General features: G+C 37.4%; 2 protein-coding genes and 1 long non-coding RNA gene across 10 annotated transcripts in view; 1 reads left to right on the plus strand and 2 right to left on the minus strand.

Moving 5' to 3' along the window:
• xxylt1 (xyloside xylosyltransferase 1) overlaps positions 1–4,690 on the minus strand; it is a 96,650-nt gene extending 91,960 nt beyond the window's left edge. Inside the window, exon 1 of the mRNA XM_069897047.1 lies at positions 4,144–4,690. Within this exon, the coding sequence (XP_069753148.1) occupies positions 4,144–4,626 (483 nt within the window). The 5' untranslated portion in view covers positions 4,627–4,690. The remainder of the gene's footprint in view (positions 1–4,143) is intronic.
• Positions 4,691–4,786: 96 nt separating this feature from the next.
• Positions 4,787–17,472, plus strand: LOC138742528 (uncharacterized). 3 transcript variants are annotated; one of them, XR_011344250.1, is made up of 4 exons: positions 4,787–4,826; positions 6,100–6,177; positions 7,861–8,050; positions 17,270–17,472. It is a non-coding gene; the product is annotated as an uncharacterized lncRNA (long non-coding RNA). The 3 variants fall into 3 exon arrangements; XR_011344248.1 differs by lacking the exon at positions 17,270–17,472 and adding an exon at positions 13,085–13,555; XR_011344249.1 differs by lacking the exons at positions 4,787–4,826; positions 17,270–17,472 and adding exons at positions 4,839–5,075; positions 13,085–13,555.
• Positions 8,856–17,663, minus strand: part of LOC138742526 (arf-GAP with coiled-coil, ANK repeat and PH domain-containing protein 2-like) — a 100,808-nt gene continuing 92,000 nt past the window's right edge. For all 6 annotated transcript variants that reach the window (XM_069897043.1, XM_069897042.1, XM_069897041.1 and 3 more), the window contains one exon: positions 8,856–12,249. In XM_069897043.1, the coding sequence (XP_069753144.1) occupies positions 12,149–12,249 (101 nt within the window). In that variant the 3' untranslated portion in view covers positions 8,856–12,148. The remainder of the gene's footprint in view (positions 12,250–17,663) is intronic.

Consider the following 17,663-nt stretch of genomic DNA (forward strand, 5'->3'; position numbering starts at 1 on the left):
GTGTGGGACGCTCTTGGCTTCATTGGGTGGGTATTGAGTATAAAAGAAAGGAGCTCGCGTTGCAGCTGTACAAAACTTTAGTTAGGCCGCCCTTGGAAAATTGTGCAGTTCTGGTCACCCCGATATGGGAAGAATGTGGAGACTTTGGAAAGGTACAGAGGTGTAAAGGGAAATGAGTTATGAGGGAACATTAGACAAACATGGGTGTTTTTTTCTGGAGAATAAGGGCCGATCTGATAGAGGTGTATAAAATAATGTGAGGCATTCATTGGGTGGACAGACAGAATCTTTTCCCCACGGTAAAGCATCACACGTCAGAGGGTATGCATTAACCTGTTTCGTCTGTCAGGGAGCCATGGACTTGCACCCAAATATCCCTCTGATCAGCATTCCTACTTTCTCTGTAATTTTCTGACCAGTATTTGACACCACTAGCCACGTCCCCCCCACCCCCCCCACCCCGCCAACAAAGTGCATGAGCATATACTTATCTGGCTACTCAACATTCCAGATGATTTTTGCACCACTGTATCCTTAGACAATGTTATTCCCTATCTGTGACTCCATCAATTTTCCTGCAATTTGTCACTTACTAATCATACCTCCTACATTTTCATCCAATGTATCATTTGTTTTATATAAAAATAACATAACAAATAACAACGGATCCAGCTCCTATCCTTGCAGTGCACCACATTAAAGATTTTCAAGCTGAAGAATGCTCATCCTCTCCTACCCTCTGCTTATCACACAACCAATATTGAATCCAGTTTGTCAACACACATCAGGTCCCTTGTGTCTTTTAACCTAAGGATCAGCCGAGCATGCAGGACCTTATCAAAAAGCTCACTAAACTCTATGGAAACCAAGTTCTGCTCTTCTTGTAACATTTGGTTAAACAGAACTGCAAAATGTATATAGGGAGACAAAGGAGAAAAGTGCAAGAGTTCTGGTTGTTCCAAGCAACATTTGCAGATCCAGCGGTTTGACCAGCTAAAGGCAGTTAGTGGATAAATACATCTTCAGTGATTTGTCTGTAAACCTACAGCCAAGTAAAACTTCCATGTAATTTTTTTCCATATTTTTAATATTCTGAATGATGCATAAATTAAGGCATGACACTTTACAGGTATCAAATTTCTTCAATCATAAAGGATGTTTTGCTACATTTCAGCCACCCCTCTAGTACCCGAGCTTCCCTCTCAAAATGGGCGGGATGGTTACCATAACAGTTAGTACAATGATGTTACATTGCCAGTGATCAGGGCCGGGGTTCGATCCCGCGCAGACTGTAAGGAGTTTGTATTTTCTCCCTGGGTCTGAGTGGGTTTTTCCCAGGGGCTCCAGTTTCCTCCCACCCTACAAAACGTACTGGGGGTAGGTTAATTGGGTATCATTGGGTCGCACTGACTCATGAGCCAAAAGGGCCTGTTAAAAAAAATTCACCATCTCTCCACTTTAAGATGCTCATTAAAATCTCTGCCCTTGGCCAAGCTTCTGGCTAGTATTTCCACCATGATTCAGATTTATACAGCTCAGAACAGGCCCTTTTGGCCTAACTTGTCCACTCTGGTCAAATTGGCATTTGCTCGCATTTTATCCATGTTCTTCTAAATCTTTCCTATTCACTTATCTTAAAATGTCTTTGCCCATCAAAATCAAACCTTCTTCAACAGGATGTAAGCAGGATACATAGTTGGGCAGAAAAGTAACAGATGAAGATCAATCCGTACAAGTGTGAAATTATACACTTGAAGGATCAAAACAAAGGCAGAGTACATGGTTAATGGCAGGATTTTGAACAGTGTGGAAGAACAGAGGGACTTTGGGGTCCAAATCCATAGATCTCTCAAGGTTGCTATGCAGGTTTATGGTATGCTGACCTTCATTCATCAGGGGATTGAATTGCAGCTCTATAAAACTCTTGGAATATTGTATTCAGTTCTGGTCATCTCTTTACAGGAAGGATGTGGAAGCTGTGGAGAGAGCACAGAGGAGATTTAGCAGGATGTTGCCTGGATTGGAGAGGGCGTCTTATGGGGCAAGGCTAATCGAGCTGGAGCTTTTCTCCTTGGAGTGAAGAAGGATAAGAGGAAACTACATGGGAGTCAGCCAGTCTTTTTTCCCGGGACAAGACCAGCCACACCAGAGGACATTTGCACAAAGTGAGGGGAGGAAAGTTTAGGGGAGACATCAGAGCTAAGTATTTTTTCTACTAAGAGAGTAGTGAGTACCTGGAATGCATTGCCAGGGATGGTGTTGGAGGCTGGTGCAATAGAGCCATTTAAAAGATTCAGGCAGAAGTGAGATACGAAAGGTTTAGTTTGTTGAGTGGGTTTTTATAGGTCAGTACAACATCATGGGCTGAAGGGTCTGCACTGTGCTGTAATGTTCTATGTTTCATGTTCTCTATCTTCCTCTGGCAGCTCTTTCCAAATACAGACAAGTATCTAAATGAAAAATTGTCCCTCAGCTCCCTCTTAAATCTCTTATTTCTCATCTTAAATCTATGCCTTCCAGTTGCAGAATCATCTACCCTTGGGGAAAGACTGTGAGCATTCACTTTATCCATTTTCTAAACCTTTATAAGATCACCCATCAGCATCCTGGAATAAAGACCCAGTCTGTCCCTATTACTCATGCCCTGGTAACATTCCATTGAATTGCATCTGCATTCTCTCCAACTTAATAACATCCTTTCTCGAGCAAGGGACAAGAACTTCACAGTGCTCCAAATGTGGTCTCACCATGGACTTGAACAGCTGCATCATGTTGTCCCAACGTTTACACCCAAGGAAGAGGAGTGCCCACGAATGCTACAGGTGTACTGTGGTGAGCATCCTGGCTGTATGGTACGGAAGTGCCAATGCTCAGGACATGAAAAAAAGACTCCAGAGGGCTGTTAACTCAGCCTGCAACATCCTGGGCACCAGACCACTTCATCGTAGATATCTACAAGAGGTGGTTTCTTAACCCAGGCCATGCCCTTTTCATTCTACTACCATAGGGAAAAAGGAACAGAAGCCCAAAGATGAGCGCTCAGTGGCACAGGAACAACTTCTTCCCCACTGTCATCAGATTCCTGAATGACCAATGAAGCAAAGACACGGCCTTACATTGGCTTTTCGTGCACTATTTTTATTTATTTTTGAAAGATGAACATTTGCCCTGTGACGCTGCCTTAAAAAAACACATTTTGTGACATGTTCATGACAATAAATTCTGATTCACCTGTGTTGCCAACTTCAGGGAATTATGCATCCCAGGTCTCTCTCCCCCACAACAACTCCAGGGTTCTACCATTTTCTCGTCCTGCTGGTTTGACCTAACAAAGCTCAATATCTCACACCTGTCAGACAAATTCCATTTGGCACTCCTTGGTCCATCTCCTCAAGTGATCTAGATCCTGTTGAAAACTTAGCTTTTCTTCCATACTGCCAAATCTGATGTCATCTACCTGCACGCTATCCAGGATGACTCTGCTCGCATTTCAGAAGATCTCATTTTAATGTGAGGAACAAGGTCATTTGAAGTTCCCTTGAGAAAATTAAGGTCTGTAAAATTTAGGGCTATATGCAAAATCAAGGGCCACCTTGTTACATTTGTTACTTATGTCCAATGTTCCAATCTTTGCCATTAGGTACCTGAACCAGAGGGAAGGTGCCATTGTGCATGTAATGAAACTTGTTGGCAAATCAAACGAATGAGGCAAGTGAGCACTTTAAATTATTCAATAAGCTCATGGCTGACCGGTTCTCTTCACTCTCAAAATCAAATTTGAACGGAGTAAACCGAGGGCATGGGAGAGTGGGTAAAAGCCGGAATCTCGAGCAAAACCAAATCTGCTGGAAGAACCGAGCAGGGATCAGTGGGAGGAAACTGCAGTTCTTTTTAGGAATTCAGATTGTGTCTTGCTGGAGGTGTTTCTCAATACTTTTACCAGGCTGCGTGTTTCCCAAGCAAATAGGTGCAAAAATTCAACTTCGATCTGGACTTCCAACAGCAGAAATCCTGAAGCCCATTCACATTTCAATGAAATCTCCTTCCGTCTTGTCCAATTACTGATCCAAGCTTTACTTTCTTTGGAAATTTCAAAATTCCCATTCACTGTCTAGCGCAGGAAGCGGAGAATTCGACAGGTACCTGGTACTTGAAGGCAGCGCCTTGCAGCAGCTTCTCGAGAAGGGGCTCTCCGATGCTCTTGCTGGGTGAATCGCTGACAAAATGCAGGTGGAGCACCTCGTTATCCCGAAGTACCGCGTGCTTGGCCATCGACTCAATTGCAATCGTGAATTTTTCCTGGAGACCGCGGTTTTTATCCACCTTGGTGAACATCATCAGGGCATGGAGCTGCATCGAATTGTCGTGGACGGCCCCGGCTCTGTGCGCGGATTCTGCCGTCTTCTTCCCGCTGAGATTCGCTGCCAGCTGAACATCTCCTTGTGGATTCTTCCCCGCCTGGTTTTCTTTCATTCTCCTGGTTGTGCTGGAAAAACTTTCGTGGTTGGATCCAAAATAGTAGAAAGCAAACACGGCCAGTGCAGCGGCAAACAGCAAAGCGAACTGGTAGGAGCGGAACAGGGTGAACTTCGCCTTGCTCTGCACCACCTTCCGCCACAATCCCATTGCTGGAAGGACTGGTGGGGGAAGGCAATAGTGTCGATTTCCACTCTCTCTCTCTCAATGGAAACTCCCGAGGAACCAGCCAATGGCGGCAGGGTTTACTTACAGCTCCAACCAATCAAAGTCGCGTCAGCTCGGATGTAATTTCATTGTATCCTTGCAACCAATGCAAAGTAACGACTTGGTTCAGGAACGAGCCAAAGGTGAACAAACTTAAAGTGAATCGCTGGCTTGCTGACAGATCGCAGGATGGAAAGTTGAGATTGTGGATTTTTCTGATTCAGTCTGAACAATTTTGCTGAACACTGTCTAACGCAGCAAAACGACCAGGTCTCCTCTCAATAGCAACAGACCGGAGGTTTATAGGGGCACTTTAAAGAGAGCCGGATGCTTTCGAAAGTGGAAATTGGAGTTTCTGAACAGATTTAATTCAAGACAATGCAAGGAGCAGGGTAGAACTGTCTCATATTAACAATGTCAGGGCATAGAACAATGTAAAACAGTGCTGGAAAGTTGAATTAAATCTAAATCCTGGAAACAATCAGCAGGTCTAAAAAGAAAGTTGGTTATTTTTTTTAAACCTTTTCTATATAAATGGACCTGCTGAGTTTCTCGGGCATCGTGCTTTTACTCTGTCGGCATTCAGTCAAAATGGCAACTGGGAGGAGCTGTCAGCAAGTTCACCAGTGATTCAGATGGTCACTGACACAGTTAGCTGGACTGGATGGTAACACTAGAAGTATTCAAGGAAAATACCAAATACATTAGGTTCCTAGATTTGCCCGTTTCACAACTGTAAAATTAAAATTACAAGTTAGGAAACGTAAATAATAATTGGAGTTTTCAAAATTCAAGCAGAATGTGGAAAGTGTTCAAATCAGTGGTTCTCAACCTTTTTCTTTCCACTCACACCCCACCTTAAGCCATCCCTTACGAATCACAGAGCACCTATGGCATAGGGAATACTTAAAGTGGGGTGAGAATGGAAAGAAAAAGGTTGAGAATGACTGGTGAATGAACTTGTTTTACCCTTTTTAAATGTTTTGCAAGAACACTGTGACACTTCCACACCTATCCCCACCCCCAATGAAAGTGTGCAAGATCATCAATACGAAAGTTTTACACCTGCCTTAAGCCTCAATTAACATTCTGAATCATTTCAACAAATAAAAGTAGTCGCATCTTATTGAGAGAGCAAGAAATTATGGGGGGGGGGGGGGTGGAAAATCACTGAAGACCACAACTGTACATGGGTTCCATCTTTCTTTGTAACCCTGGACATATTTTCTTAAATTCCATTCCTGCCGTGTTTGGACTTGAACTTGCTGAAGATTATATTCGTTTAATCATCTGGAATTTACTAAGACAAACTGTTCTTAAATGTATACCTATGTCTGTCTGTATATTTTTAATCACAAAACTTGGGAGGTTATTGTAAAGGTCACTCTCATTTACTGTTTTATTCTTGTCCTTCAGGGGATGAAATCTACCATATGACCTATTAACCAAACTCAAAGCAATGGGACTCGCTGGAATAGATCAGCAAGGTTAGAGGTAATTATGGTGGTGCTAAAAAAAATGCTGGCCTTCCCTATCCCACCTCAGCCCAAACCCCACGATCCACTATCAAGGGGAATTGATAAAGTGATGTGGCTCTGGTCAGTTGAAATGGAGGAAATATTTGATTAATTTTGTCCATCACTTTAGTGGGCAGGCCGACTGATGCACCAATATTCTGTTAACTATCTTCTTGCTCACTGCATTGACTGGAGAAATTACCTTACTTTAATCCAAGATGTTGTAGTTTTAAGTAAATTGACTTTGCTCTAAAACAGAATTCAATGCACTTCAACTCACCTCTATCTCATCTGCTAATTGTAATATTGTCAATCATTCTAAACAGATTTCACGAGTAACTGGCCTATGATTTGCTTTTTTACTCTCCCACTTGCAGGTTGGTATTTTTTCTCTCAAGTATGCTATTCATTCTTAATACAGGGATCAGCATTAACTCCCAGCCAACTCTTTACTCAGGGAACACTGCACGGTTGGTGGTGGTGTCTTTCAGATGAAGTTTGCAACCAAGGCCCACTCATAAAATAGCCACTGACAATTTTTTTTAAAAAAGGGCATCAATAGGGGGGGTGCTGACTGCACCAGGTGACACCATCAAAGGGGATGACACCAAAATAACTGTCCATAAAAACTTTGTGCAGTGTTTTGTAAGAAATTTATAAAAATATCCCTGTCGTTTGTTATAACAAAAACATTTTTTGTAAGCGCAGCTTACATGCATCAATATACCTACAAGGCTAAAGCACTGTGCTAATTTACTTTTTGAACCTTCTAATGCACTCAGATCATGTTCAGTGCCGCTGCTGCCCCGGACATACAAGGAACACACTCGTTTCTTCTACACTCGGTCCAAGGTGGGAGGGGAAGTGACTCCCTGAGTTACCACACCAGGTGACAACAACCCTAGTGATGCCACTGTGTCTGGCCAACATTTAATCTTCAAACAAAACTGGGTACCTCATTTTTATGTAAAAGTAGCATTAAATGACTTACAAATTAGTACTGAACACAGCTTCATCAAAATTCTCTTAATGGCGTATCGCGGTAACTCAAATGGGAACTTCACTGGCCCAGAATTTGCAACAAAATGATAAAGTTATCGATAAATGTTTATTTAATTTTTACTGGGAATTCAGACACTTAAATAAAAATGCAAATTTGGAAACTGTCAAATAACTGTAGTGTTGCAAAGATACTGGTTATGCTTCAAATGGTGACCAGGGAAGGAAGTGGAGTCAGTGGTCAGAGACCAACTTTGCTGGCAGAACTTGATCAGTGGCTTTATTCTAAGAAACAATTATCTGGATTATGTGTGAGCTCTTCCAGTAAGAGTGAAAACAGATGAAATAACTTGTATTGCAAGAAAGATTCTAATTATGTGACAATAAAGGAGAAACTTTAATCAGAGACAATAAATTTACAAATCCTGAAAACATTGTTGAGGTAAGAAGTTTAACAGATACTTCTGTGAGCCATCATTTCTACTTAAACTCTGGTTTTCGAATCTGCAATTGAATTGTGCTTTTCTGAGACAAATACCTGTATGTTAAAATTATATTCCCGATTCCAATATGTATTTGAAGCTTTTATCAGCTTCCACTTCATGTTTCTATGTATAATTTAAAATCCATTTTTCATTCTGCATATTTACTCTTTGTGAAGATTCATCAGAGTTAATTAATTAGAATAGTTGATGAAAACCATCTGATGCCAGAAAACAACTGTAAAGAGAAATCCACCCTGGGAAATTGAAAGACTATTGAAGCAACTTGTGTGTACTTATGGATAGATGTGGTCTTGAATGGAAGGAAAACCTTTGGATCGTGATATTGTTCAGAGTTGGAAAGATAAGGTAGATTCACACATGCAAAACTAGTCATTGGTCAAATGTATATTTAATGCTAGGAAATGGATAGCATTCTTACCTCCCCTTCTTTTCTCTAAAGTTGTTAAATCCATCACCATGTGACATCTCCAGTGAAATCTAAGCTTCAAATTGTTATTTAAAGCATGTTAATATTTTTTAATAGAATGTTAAGTTTAAAATCTAGGCCAACACTTTACTGATGGACCACAGCGTTGTTGGTGGTATTGTCTTTCAGACTACATGTTCAATCAAGGCCCTCTCAGAGTTTTAACATACAGTAACTTTCTGCCATCATTGTGGACCACTCCTTGGTTTGATAATCATGGCAGAAGTGTGTAAGCTTTCTTTAAAATTCCCATTTCACTTCACCATTGATAGAAACATACAAAGTATTGGTTCTCACACTCAGTCACTCCCATGCAACAAACAGTTCAATAAATTCTCCAGTGAAACATATGAACTGATGGTAATCATACCTGCAAATGTAACAGTTGAATCAACCATGATTACAAACTGAGAATCAGAAAGATATATTGACAGCCTCATAGTTGGCTATTATGCATCAACATTGGAAGAATGCTCTTTCAGTTTGCAGGCAAAATCTGCCTTAAAAATAAGTTAAGGTTTGTACACTGTGCAGTATAAATTTACTTTCTATAAAGCTTCAGTTCCATCACTTCTCTTCCAAATGATTAATATTCTCCAGAGTAAAATAAATGACACAGGAGAACAAATTGGACAGACTTCAAAACCTCTATGTAATGCAAAGTCAGTAATACAGAACACTCAATGGAGTTTTGAATACCAAGTGAATATTTAATTTTTGTTCACGGAATGTAAATTCATACAAGCTTCCAGGAAACTTTTATACAATATTTCTACAATGTGAACAAAATATTCCATACAGAAAGGTTTATATATACAATATATGCCATTGAATAACATAAAGAGGAATATGTTTATTTCAATTTCAAACCTTGGGGAGTATTCCTTTGTTTTGAGTCCAATGGATCTGATTAAACAGTGCCCACCATAATGTTTGGGACAGACACTTTTTTCCCTTTATTTGCCCCTGTGCTCCACTTTTAAATTTGTAATCAAACTATTCATATTTAATTGAAGTGCACATTCCAGATTTTATTCAAGGTTACTTTATTTATATTTTGATTTGACCATGTAGAAATTACAGCATTTTTTAAATACACAGTCCCTCATTTCAGGGCACCATAATGTTTGGGACATTTGGCTTCACAGGTGTTTGTGAGTACTCAATTATGCTTAATTGCTTCATTGGTACAGGTATAAGGGAGCTCGGCTTGCTTCAAAGCTTTTGATCAGATTTGGAGTCTGTAGTTGCCATCGACGTGAGGACCAGAGTTGTGCCAATTAAAGTAAAAGCCATTATGTGGCTGGAAAAACAAGAATAAAACAGTAAAAGAAATCACCCAAACCTTAGAATTACTAAAAATCAACTGTTTGGAACATAATTAAGAAAGAGTATACTGGTGAGCTCAGTAATTGCAAAGGGACTAGTATTCCAAGACAGACCTCCATTGCTGATAACAGAATCATTCTCATCATAATGAAGAAAAATCCCCAACCGCCTGTCCGACAGATCAGAAACATTCTTCAGGAGGCAGGTGTGGATGTGTCAATGACTAGTGTCTGCAGAGGACTTCATGAACAGAAATGCAGAGGCTACACTGCAAGATGCAAACAATGAGAAAGGTGGTATATTTTGCATCTTGGGCAGTTCCTTTACATCTCCACTTTGCTCTTGGCATCGCCAATACAGATTAATCTTGATCTCATCTGTCCAGAAGAATCTTTTCCACAATTCTGCAGGCTTTTTTTTGCAAACCGTAATCTAGCCATCCTTTCTGTGGCTTGGCATCTTGTCCACACGTGCCTTGTGAAGAGTCCACCTGATCTGTTGGACGAATGTTTGGAGATTTTTCTTCACAATGATGTGAATTCTTCTGTCAGCAACAGTGATGGACTTTGCCGAGAATAACCAGACTCTCCGAGATTACTGGACTCACCAGTACACGCTTTCTTCTCATTGATGTTTCAAACAGTTGATTTTGGTCATCTTAAGGTTTAGACAATGTCTCTTACTGTTTTATTCTTGTTTTTCAGCTTCATGATGCCTTCTTTTGCTTTCATTGGCACAACTCTGGTCCTCATGTAGACAAATGGCAACTACAGGCTCCAAAGTTGATCAAAAGTTGATAGTCTAGCTCTCTTATATCTGAACCAATGAAGCAATTAAGCGTAACTGAGTACTACAAATACCTAGGAAGCCAAATGTCCCAAATATAAAGGTGTCTTGAAATGAGGGGACTCTATATATAAAAAGTGCTGTAATTTCTACATGGTCAAACCAAACTTGAAACAAATCACCTTGAATAACATCTGGAATGTGCACTTTAATTACGTGTGAATTGTTTTATTTTAAATGTAAAACTGTGGAGCACAGGGGCAAATAAATGAAAAAAGTGTCTTTGTCCCAAACATTATTGAGGCCACAGTATGCCAAATTCATAGAGTACTGCTGATTAATCAAAAGTTTCAAATGCTTATTGGCCTATCAAAAGGCAAATCATATTTTAAACTGAAACACGTATAAAACCATGCAACTACTTTGAACTTATCATGAACTTCATTTTTTCAATACATTTTCATTAAATTTTTAATGATATACAGTACCTAAATTCTTTTGTATTAAATATACTAAATCAAAACATCAATTAAAGCCAAACAGAAAAATAATTTTGTTTTACTCATCGCTGGGCACAAAGATCTAATTTACATAAATTTACATAAATTCAACAGCAAAATATATATTTTTAAATGGAGAAAGTTGAAAAATATGCTGCTACATGAATGCAATTTAAGTTTCAAAAAGCTGCAACTTACATGAGCTGATCACTGCACAAGGACGCAGAATATACTTGATGTGATTTTTAAAGCACGGTTGATAATAACATTATAAAAGTTTAAAATCTTTAAGTTACCATTGTTCACTCAATCGTTGGTGAACAAAAACAGCTATGAATATAAATTTCATTGCATTCCCATGTACTGAAGACGTTTTGAACACTGGCAACAAAGTAACTTTCAATGCTTCCTTCGGTAAGCAACTAACCTATTCTTCTCAGCTGTATGATTGTACAGCAACTCAGACATTTACCATAATCAGATTTCCATCAATTTATAAACACATAAAATAACCTAATATTAAATTCATAAATTAATTGAATTCAACATGCAGCTAATCTTCCAATAGTCTAGCTTCCTATATGAATTTATTTAATTACACTGGATTTTATTTTTGGGTGTAAAATAAAACTGCAGACACAGGCACAGGGTTCACCCAACTGTGGGTCAAGGGCAATGTAGTTAAAATGATGCAAGTATATTTTTAAAAAATCATAGATGAGAAAGAGAATACAAAGTATTAAAATATGAAAACATATTTATTGAAGTTGTTGATAAATACCACTTTCTATTTTGTAAAAAGAAACAAATTTAAAATGGGCACGGTTCTCATATGTTCCCAACAACACTCAGTCATTACCAGTGCACCTGTTTCATCATATACAAGGGCAATGCAGCTCAACCAACAGACTGAAAATGATTTTCAAAGATTAAAGGATAAAATGCTGTTTCTGTGTCCATGATTTTCGGATCATTCCACTTCATGGATGGATAATAAAGGACCGGTGAGCACTTTCATGGATTTTCTTTTCCCAACGACCTCTTAACATACAAAATTTCAGTTCATCTTGAACTTCCATTCCTTTTGCAAATATTCTAGTGGTTAACACCTGAAAAGATTTTTTAACTTCCACTCAAGCTTGACAAAATCAACAGTACAAAGACTAGGTATTTCCATAGACATATGGTCCAAATAAAATTAGCTGCTTGTAAGTACATAAGCAAAAGATCCTTCAATTACAATTGCTTTCTTTAAAATTTTTAACATTCATATTTGGTATATAAAATGAATAGATGAATATACTTCAAGATGATTGCACCAAAATAATAATTTCAGTTCCCTTAAGAAATGCAACAAAAATTTTAATCAGTCTCTGATCTCCGCTGGAAACGGTTTAATATTTCAGGATTATGAGAAGCCATATGGGAAAAATCTCTGAAAATATCCTGGTATGTTGCATCACCTGCAATCAAAAAAAGTTGGAGTTACTGCAGAAATATAATCTGAGGCCATATTAATATATATTAACTATGAGATACAAATATAAACATTAAATAATTTTAATTATCCCTGTGCTAGAGCTGTCCATTTGCAATATTGACCTGCTCTTTTACCACAGTCCTGAAGATTTTTCCTTTTGCTACTGCATCAATTCCCTTTCCAAACGTTACACCAAATTTGCTTCCAACAACCTTTCAGATACTGGCTTCCAGGTTGTGAAACTTTGCTATGTAATACAAACTCACTTCTCTGGTTATCAGTAATTTTAAAACTGTGTTCTCTGCTTAAGAACATACCTTACACTGGAAACAATTTTCTTTTTTACTAAACAGGCCATTCTAACTAAATTGCTTATTATTTTGAGGCCCTCAATTAAATCTTCACTTTAACTGGTCATGCAAGAAAAAAACTCAGCCTGGACCTTCCTCCTGCAGCTTAAGCCCAGGGACACCCACCTCCCCTACATTTCCTTTTGTCTCCTTTCAGCTCTGACAAAGAGTCTCACATCTGTAACATTACCTCTTCCGACAGATATAGCCTGACCTGCTGAGTATTTCCAGCATTTCTGGTTTTGATTTACATTTCCAGCATCTGTAGTATTTTAATTTTCACAAAAAGGCACAAAATTACATTCAAGTATTGGCTTCCAAATCTCATCTCAACTGGTACAGTATATTAAATCAGAAAACGAACATTTGCTTGCATTTATAAAAGTTCACCATCATAATTTTGGAAATACAGCTATGACATAGCACCAAGCAAGATAGATAATAACAATTATTCATTATCTTCGGCAGAAAACAAGAACATTAACAGGGGAGTACAGAAGCAAACATCTTGTGCTGCGAGAAAATGGGATTTTTCAATTCATTTTGCTTAGATAAATCAAAATATTTCAACACAATTTGTCACATACACAGGGAATTTAAACTGTTAAGTGTCAACAATTTCAGATCGAAATAAAAAATAAAAAATGTGTATTTCTATACAAACAAGAATTTCTAGCAATGGCAATGAAAAGATTTGCAATACTGGAAGAACGAAAATAGCACCTTAATAAATGACTACTGTACCTGAATAAACCTCAAAGCAGCAACGTTGAAATCAAGAGCAAGAATCAAGAAACACAATACGAGAAAGAATAAAAGATCAGCTTGAACAGCAAAATTTTCAAACTGTCATTTAAATATGTATCCTTTCATTTCAAAAGAAATAATTTTCCCTCTAGTTTTACTTGCAAAATGCTGCTCTGAATCATTCATTAAACTGTGCAGAAAGCAGCCACCTAGCAGAGTCCCTTCTATGTTTTTCTGCTTATGGAAAGAGCTATTCACTGGCCTTTCCAGTAAAGTGGCAGACCACCTCGTCTTAGTTTCATAATTTAATAATAGCTCATATTTGTGTAATCATGATTTCCTAACTCTACAAATTCCAAATTGAAAATGCAGTAAAGAAACCAAAGTCAGAGTTTGCTAAACAGGCCTCTTCAACCTCAATTCCACTAAAGAGCAGGCAGACATTCCACTTAATTCATTTTCTCACCTGCTCCCTAATTCCCATGCTATCTAAAAATAAATCACAGGATCAAATACACTCTATAACTGAGCATCTATAGTATCTAGGAGGAGAATTTCAAAGATTAACAACCCAGATAAGAATTTGCTCATTTAAATTTTAAACCCCTTAACCCAAAACTACTTGCATGGATTCTAAACCTGCCAGGCTGTGGAAACAGTGTCTCTCCATGTATCTCTATAGAACCTTGCATGCTTGAATGAGATCAATTCACTCTCTTCTCAAAGGACAACTACCTCATCCCCAGAAACAATCTAATAAATCAACGCAACACGTCTTCTAAACAAGTCCATCCTTTCATTTATTTTAATGTTCCGAAGTCCTTCTGTGATTTAACATTTAATAGTTTTTCTTTTCATTTAAATATATATTCTATTTTCCATCCAAATACTGATTACCAATAGCTCAAGGGACAACAATGATTCCCTATGGCACTTAACTTGTAATATTCCCCCACCTTTAAAATGATCTATTGAGTAGTGCTCTCCGCTCTCCACTATTAAACCAATTCTATATCCTGTCAATACTTTCCTGACAAACCCTATAAGCTTTCATTTAATTTTGTTGGGCATCATAAAATATTTTTGCATTCCTGAAAATAGGGTATTCCAAAAAAATCTTTTTGGCTTTGCTTTCAGTGAGAAGCAAAAATAGACCAGTTCAGAGAAAGAAAAATACAAGAGGCTCCTTTGGGTAGAAAAGGTGCACATCATCATTAGAGGGATCTGGCAGTATGCCTCCATTCAACCCCTCAATCATAAATGGTGTGTTTTGTGCTGGGAAACAATCAGGGAGGGAAGAGGGAAGAGAACAGGCCAAAGAGCTTAAATAACATGCCATAAATGAACCTTTCTAGCGAACCAAAAACTATTATTTTCAGGCCTCGTATATTGTATAAAAACAATTTAATCAAATCAACCAGGATTAATTTTCAGACTAATGCCGCATATGCAATTAATTTCACATTTGTCATATAGTAAGCTAACTGTGAGGTTACGCCAGAGATTTAAAAAAAAAAAATTTAGATTTAAAACACTGCAAACCTTATTAAAGTAAACCAAGGTTAATTGAACTGGGTTTGAAAAATCAATTAGGAGGACTTAGGAGCACATACATTCTACAGTAATCTAAAAGTGAAGTATTTTAATTTGGTCAGTTGTTTTGTCCTTTCAGTTAATTCTACCATCTGAAAGTAAAAACTGAAATAGTAACAATATTGGCTTAATTTTACTTTTTCCAACAAGTAACCTTTTCCAATTGACCATAGATAAATTAATCTTAAAAGTGAAATTACAACAAATATCAAAAATAACAAAATATGATGAAATTTGGTCCTGCTTTTAACTAGAATTATGTCATCAGCACCATCTAAGCAGAGAGCAATTTTGGAGTTCTGCTTTTTCCATGAATATACAGTCAGACAAGTATTTCATATACATTCAGATAAATACTCAGCTCCAGAAGAAGCAAATTCATTATTATTTGCAAGTTATAAATCTGAGCATCAATTAAATATTAACTACAAATTTGAATACAAGCACATTTTTCCCTTCATTTCAACCGGTGGCAAAAACTGTATTAAAAAAAGTTGATTTGATAAAATGTTAAGATTTGAAAATTGACAAAAATTGTTCAGCCATCATGGCTACATATTAAGAAACTAATAAGTAAATATTAATATTGAATTCAGGTTATGCAGCAGGTGAAGAAGTTTCTAAATATTACTTGCTGTGTGACAAAAATAATTTAAAAGTAAAGGTATATGATGTAACAATTAAAAACAGTTCAAACTAATTTTGTGAGCTCCCAAGCAAAACAAATAATTGGCAGTAATAATTGACTTGTAGATTCCCAGTAGCTGATGCTCAAAAGAAATTAATACGCTGCAGTGGCTAAGTGCAGATCATTGCCCCAGTCTTAAGTCGAGGCTATAACTATTATATGAGAATTTGCAACAGGGGGAATTCAGGCTACAATTCGTTTGTGCAAATATTATAACCACAAATTACCTCAAGTGATGCATTATTTTTTTTTAAGATTGCAAAGTAGATAAACTTTGCAGTGTTCATTTAGATCGACCTTTATAGGAGTAAATGCATTTCTTTGACAGCAATGCTATAAAGTTCAGGAATGTACATACGAGGTATATACAAAAAATATTCCATTAGAATTCCAGCCTAAGACCCAAAAGGCACACAATTCACATTCAAAAGCATATGTGCAAATAGAGATGAAAATAAAAGTAATGATTAGGATGTATTTGCTAGCACCAATTTAGCTTTTATGATCTATAATTAAAACCTAACTATAAACAATGTTGTATACATGGCTTTGTATTTTAACAGTGCACCATTATTTGTCCTGCAGTTTCTTTTACTGTAGTTTTCAGAAATCATTGAGCAATTATCTTTAGCAAAAAAAAAATGAAATATATGAAATCTTGACGCAATGAAAGACCTTTATTAGAGGACAAATAATTAGCTGTATGACTAAAATTAAAAAGGAATATAATCGGGAAGTAGAAGAGTTGGAAAAAGAGAAAACAATCATAGAAAAGGAATTAGCGGAAAGAAAAAGAGAGAACTGACAGAGAAAAATATTAAAATATGAAACATGATCTACCGGGTCCAATGCCTGAAGAGGGCGCACAAAATCAGTGAACCGGTGTGGACTCGAAAGGCCAACATGGCCTGTTTCCGCTCCGTAAATGGTTACGTGGTTAAGCATCAATGCAATGTTTCCTAACACAACTCATCACTTTCTATATTTATGCAGTAATTAGTCATGGAGATACTGCACAGAAACCAACCCTAGAAACAGCCCACTAAATCGACGTCGACCATTTATACAAGTCCTAAATTAATCCCATTATCTTATTCCCTGTTTTTGATGTATCAAAAAGTTTTACATCGTCATTGTTGCGCCTTATTTCTTCATGATTACATTTATAATAGTAAGAAAAAAACAAATCTATCTGCTCAAAGTAAACAAGTTCATTAAAGCTTCAGGTTTGAAGAAAAATATTTTGGATTAACTAAAAAGCACAAACAAATGAAAACTTTGGATATGGGATATAGCATACTTACATCATATTGTGTTTTATGAAGATTGAAAGTAACACTAAAAATCCCATATTTTCCAATCACTTTACATTTTAGATGAATATTAAAATTAAAGATTGTTTAAATAGTGAATTTTTAATTATGTAATCCAATAATTAAACAAATTCTCCGATACATTTTGCTTGTGAGATGTAGCACTATGGCAGACCATGAGGCTCAGCTTTACCAAGATTCTGATTTCAGAATATCCACCATTCCCTACTAAAATTGTAGAGTTAGTGAGTTCATGCAGCTGTGCAGTATTTCCTAGCAACAGACTCAACACTACCTTTTGTATTGATGCAGGAAAGAAAATGTTATAACCCTTCCCAATCAAAGGAGCATGTTGTGCTCAAGTGCAAAAAATGAAATGAAAAAAAAAGAGAAATTGATGTAGCGCTGAATGGCCAAATGGATTAATGTACCATCCATCAGTTCTAAAGTGGAAATCAAACAGTTAACATGGGGCGTCATAATGAGTTCCTCGTATCTGGACTGAAAGTAAAAAGTAAGCTATAGTTCCTGCTCGTGTTTCTGCTTCACTGACTTCTTCTGCAAAGTGCAACATCAATTAAAAATGTGATTAATTGTTAATCAAGGGTGAAAGATCAGCTGCAAGACACTCCACAGTGGAATACCTCCACATTGACTTGCATAAAGTGAATGGTGATTTGGACAAGGTAACAAAGCTGTTAGAGCT

The sequence above is a fragment of the Narcine bancroftii genome, chromosome 9 (genome assembly GCF_036971445.1).
Source record: "Narcine bancroftii isolate sNarBan1 chromosome 9, sNarBan1.hap1, whole genome shotgun sequence".
NCBI classification, from domain to species: domain Eukaryota; kingdom Metazoa; phylum Chordata; class Chondrichthyes; order Torpediniformes; family Narcinidae; genus Narcine; species Narcine bancroftii.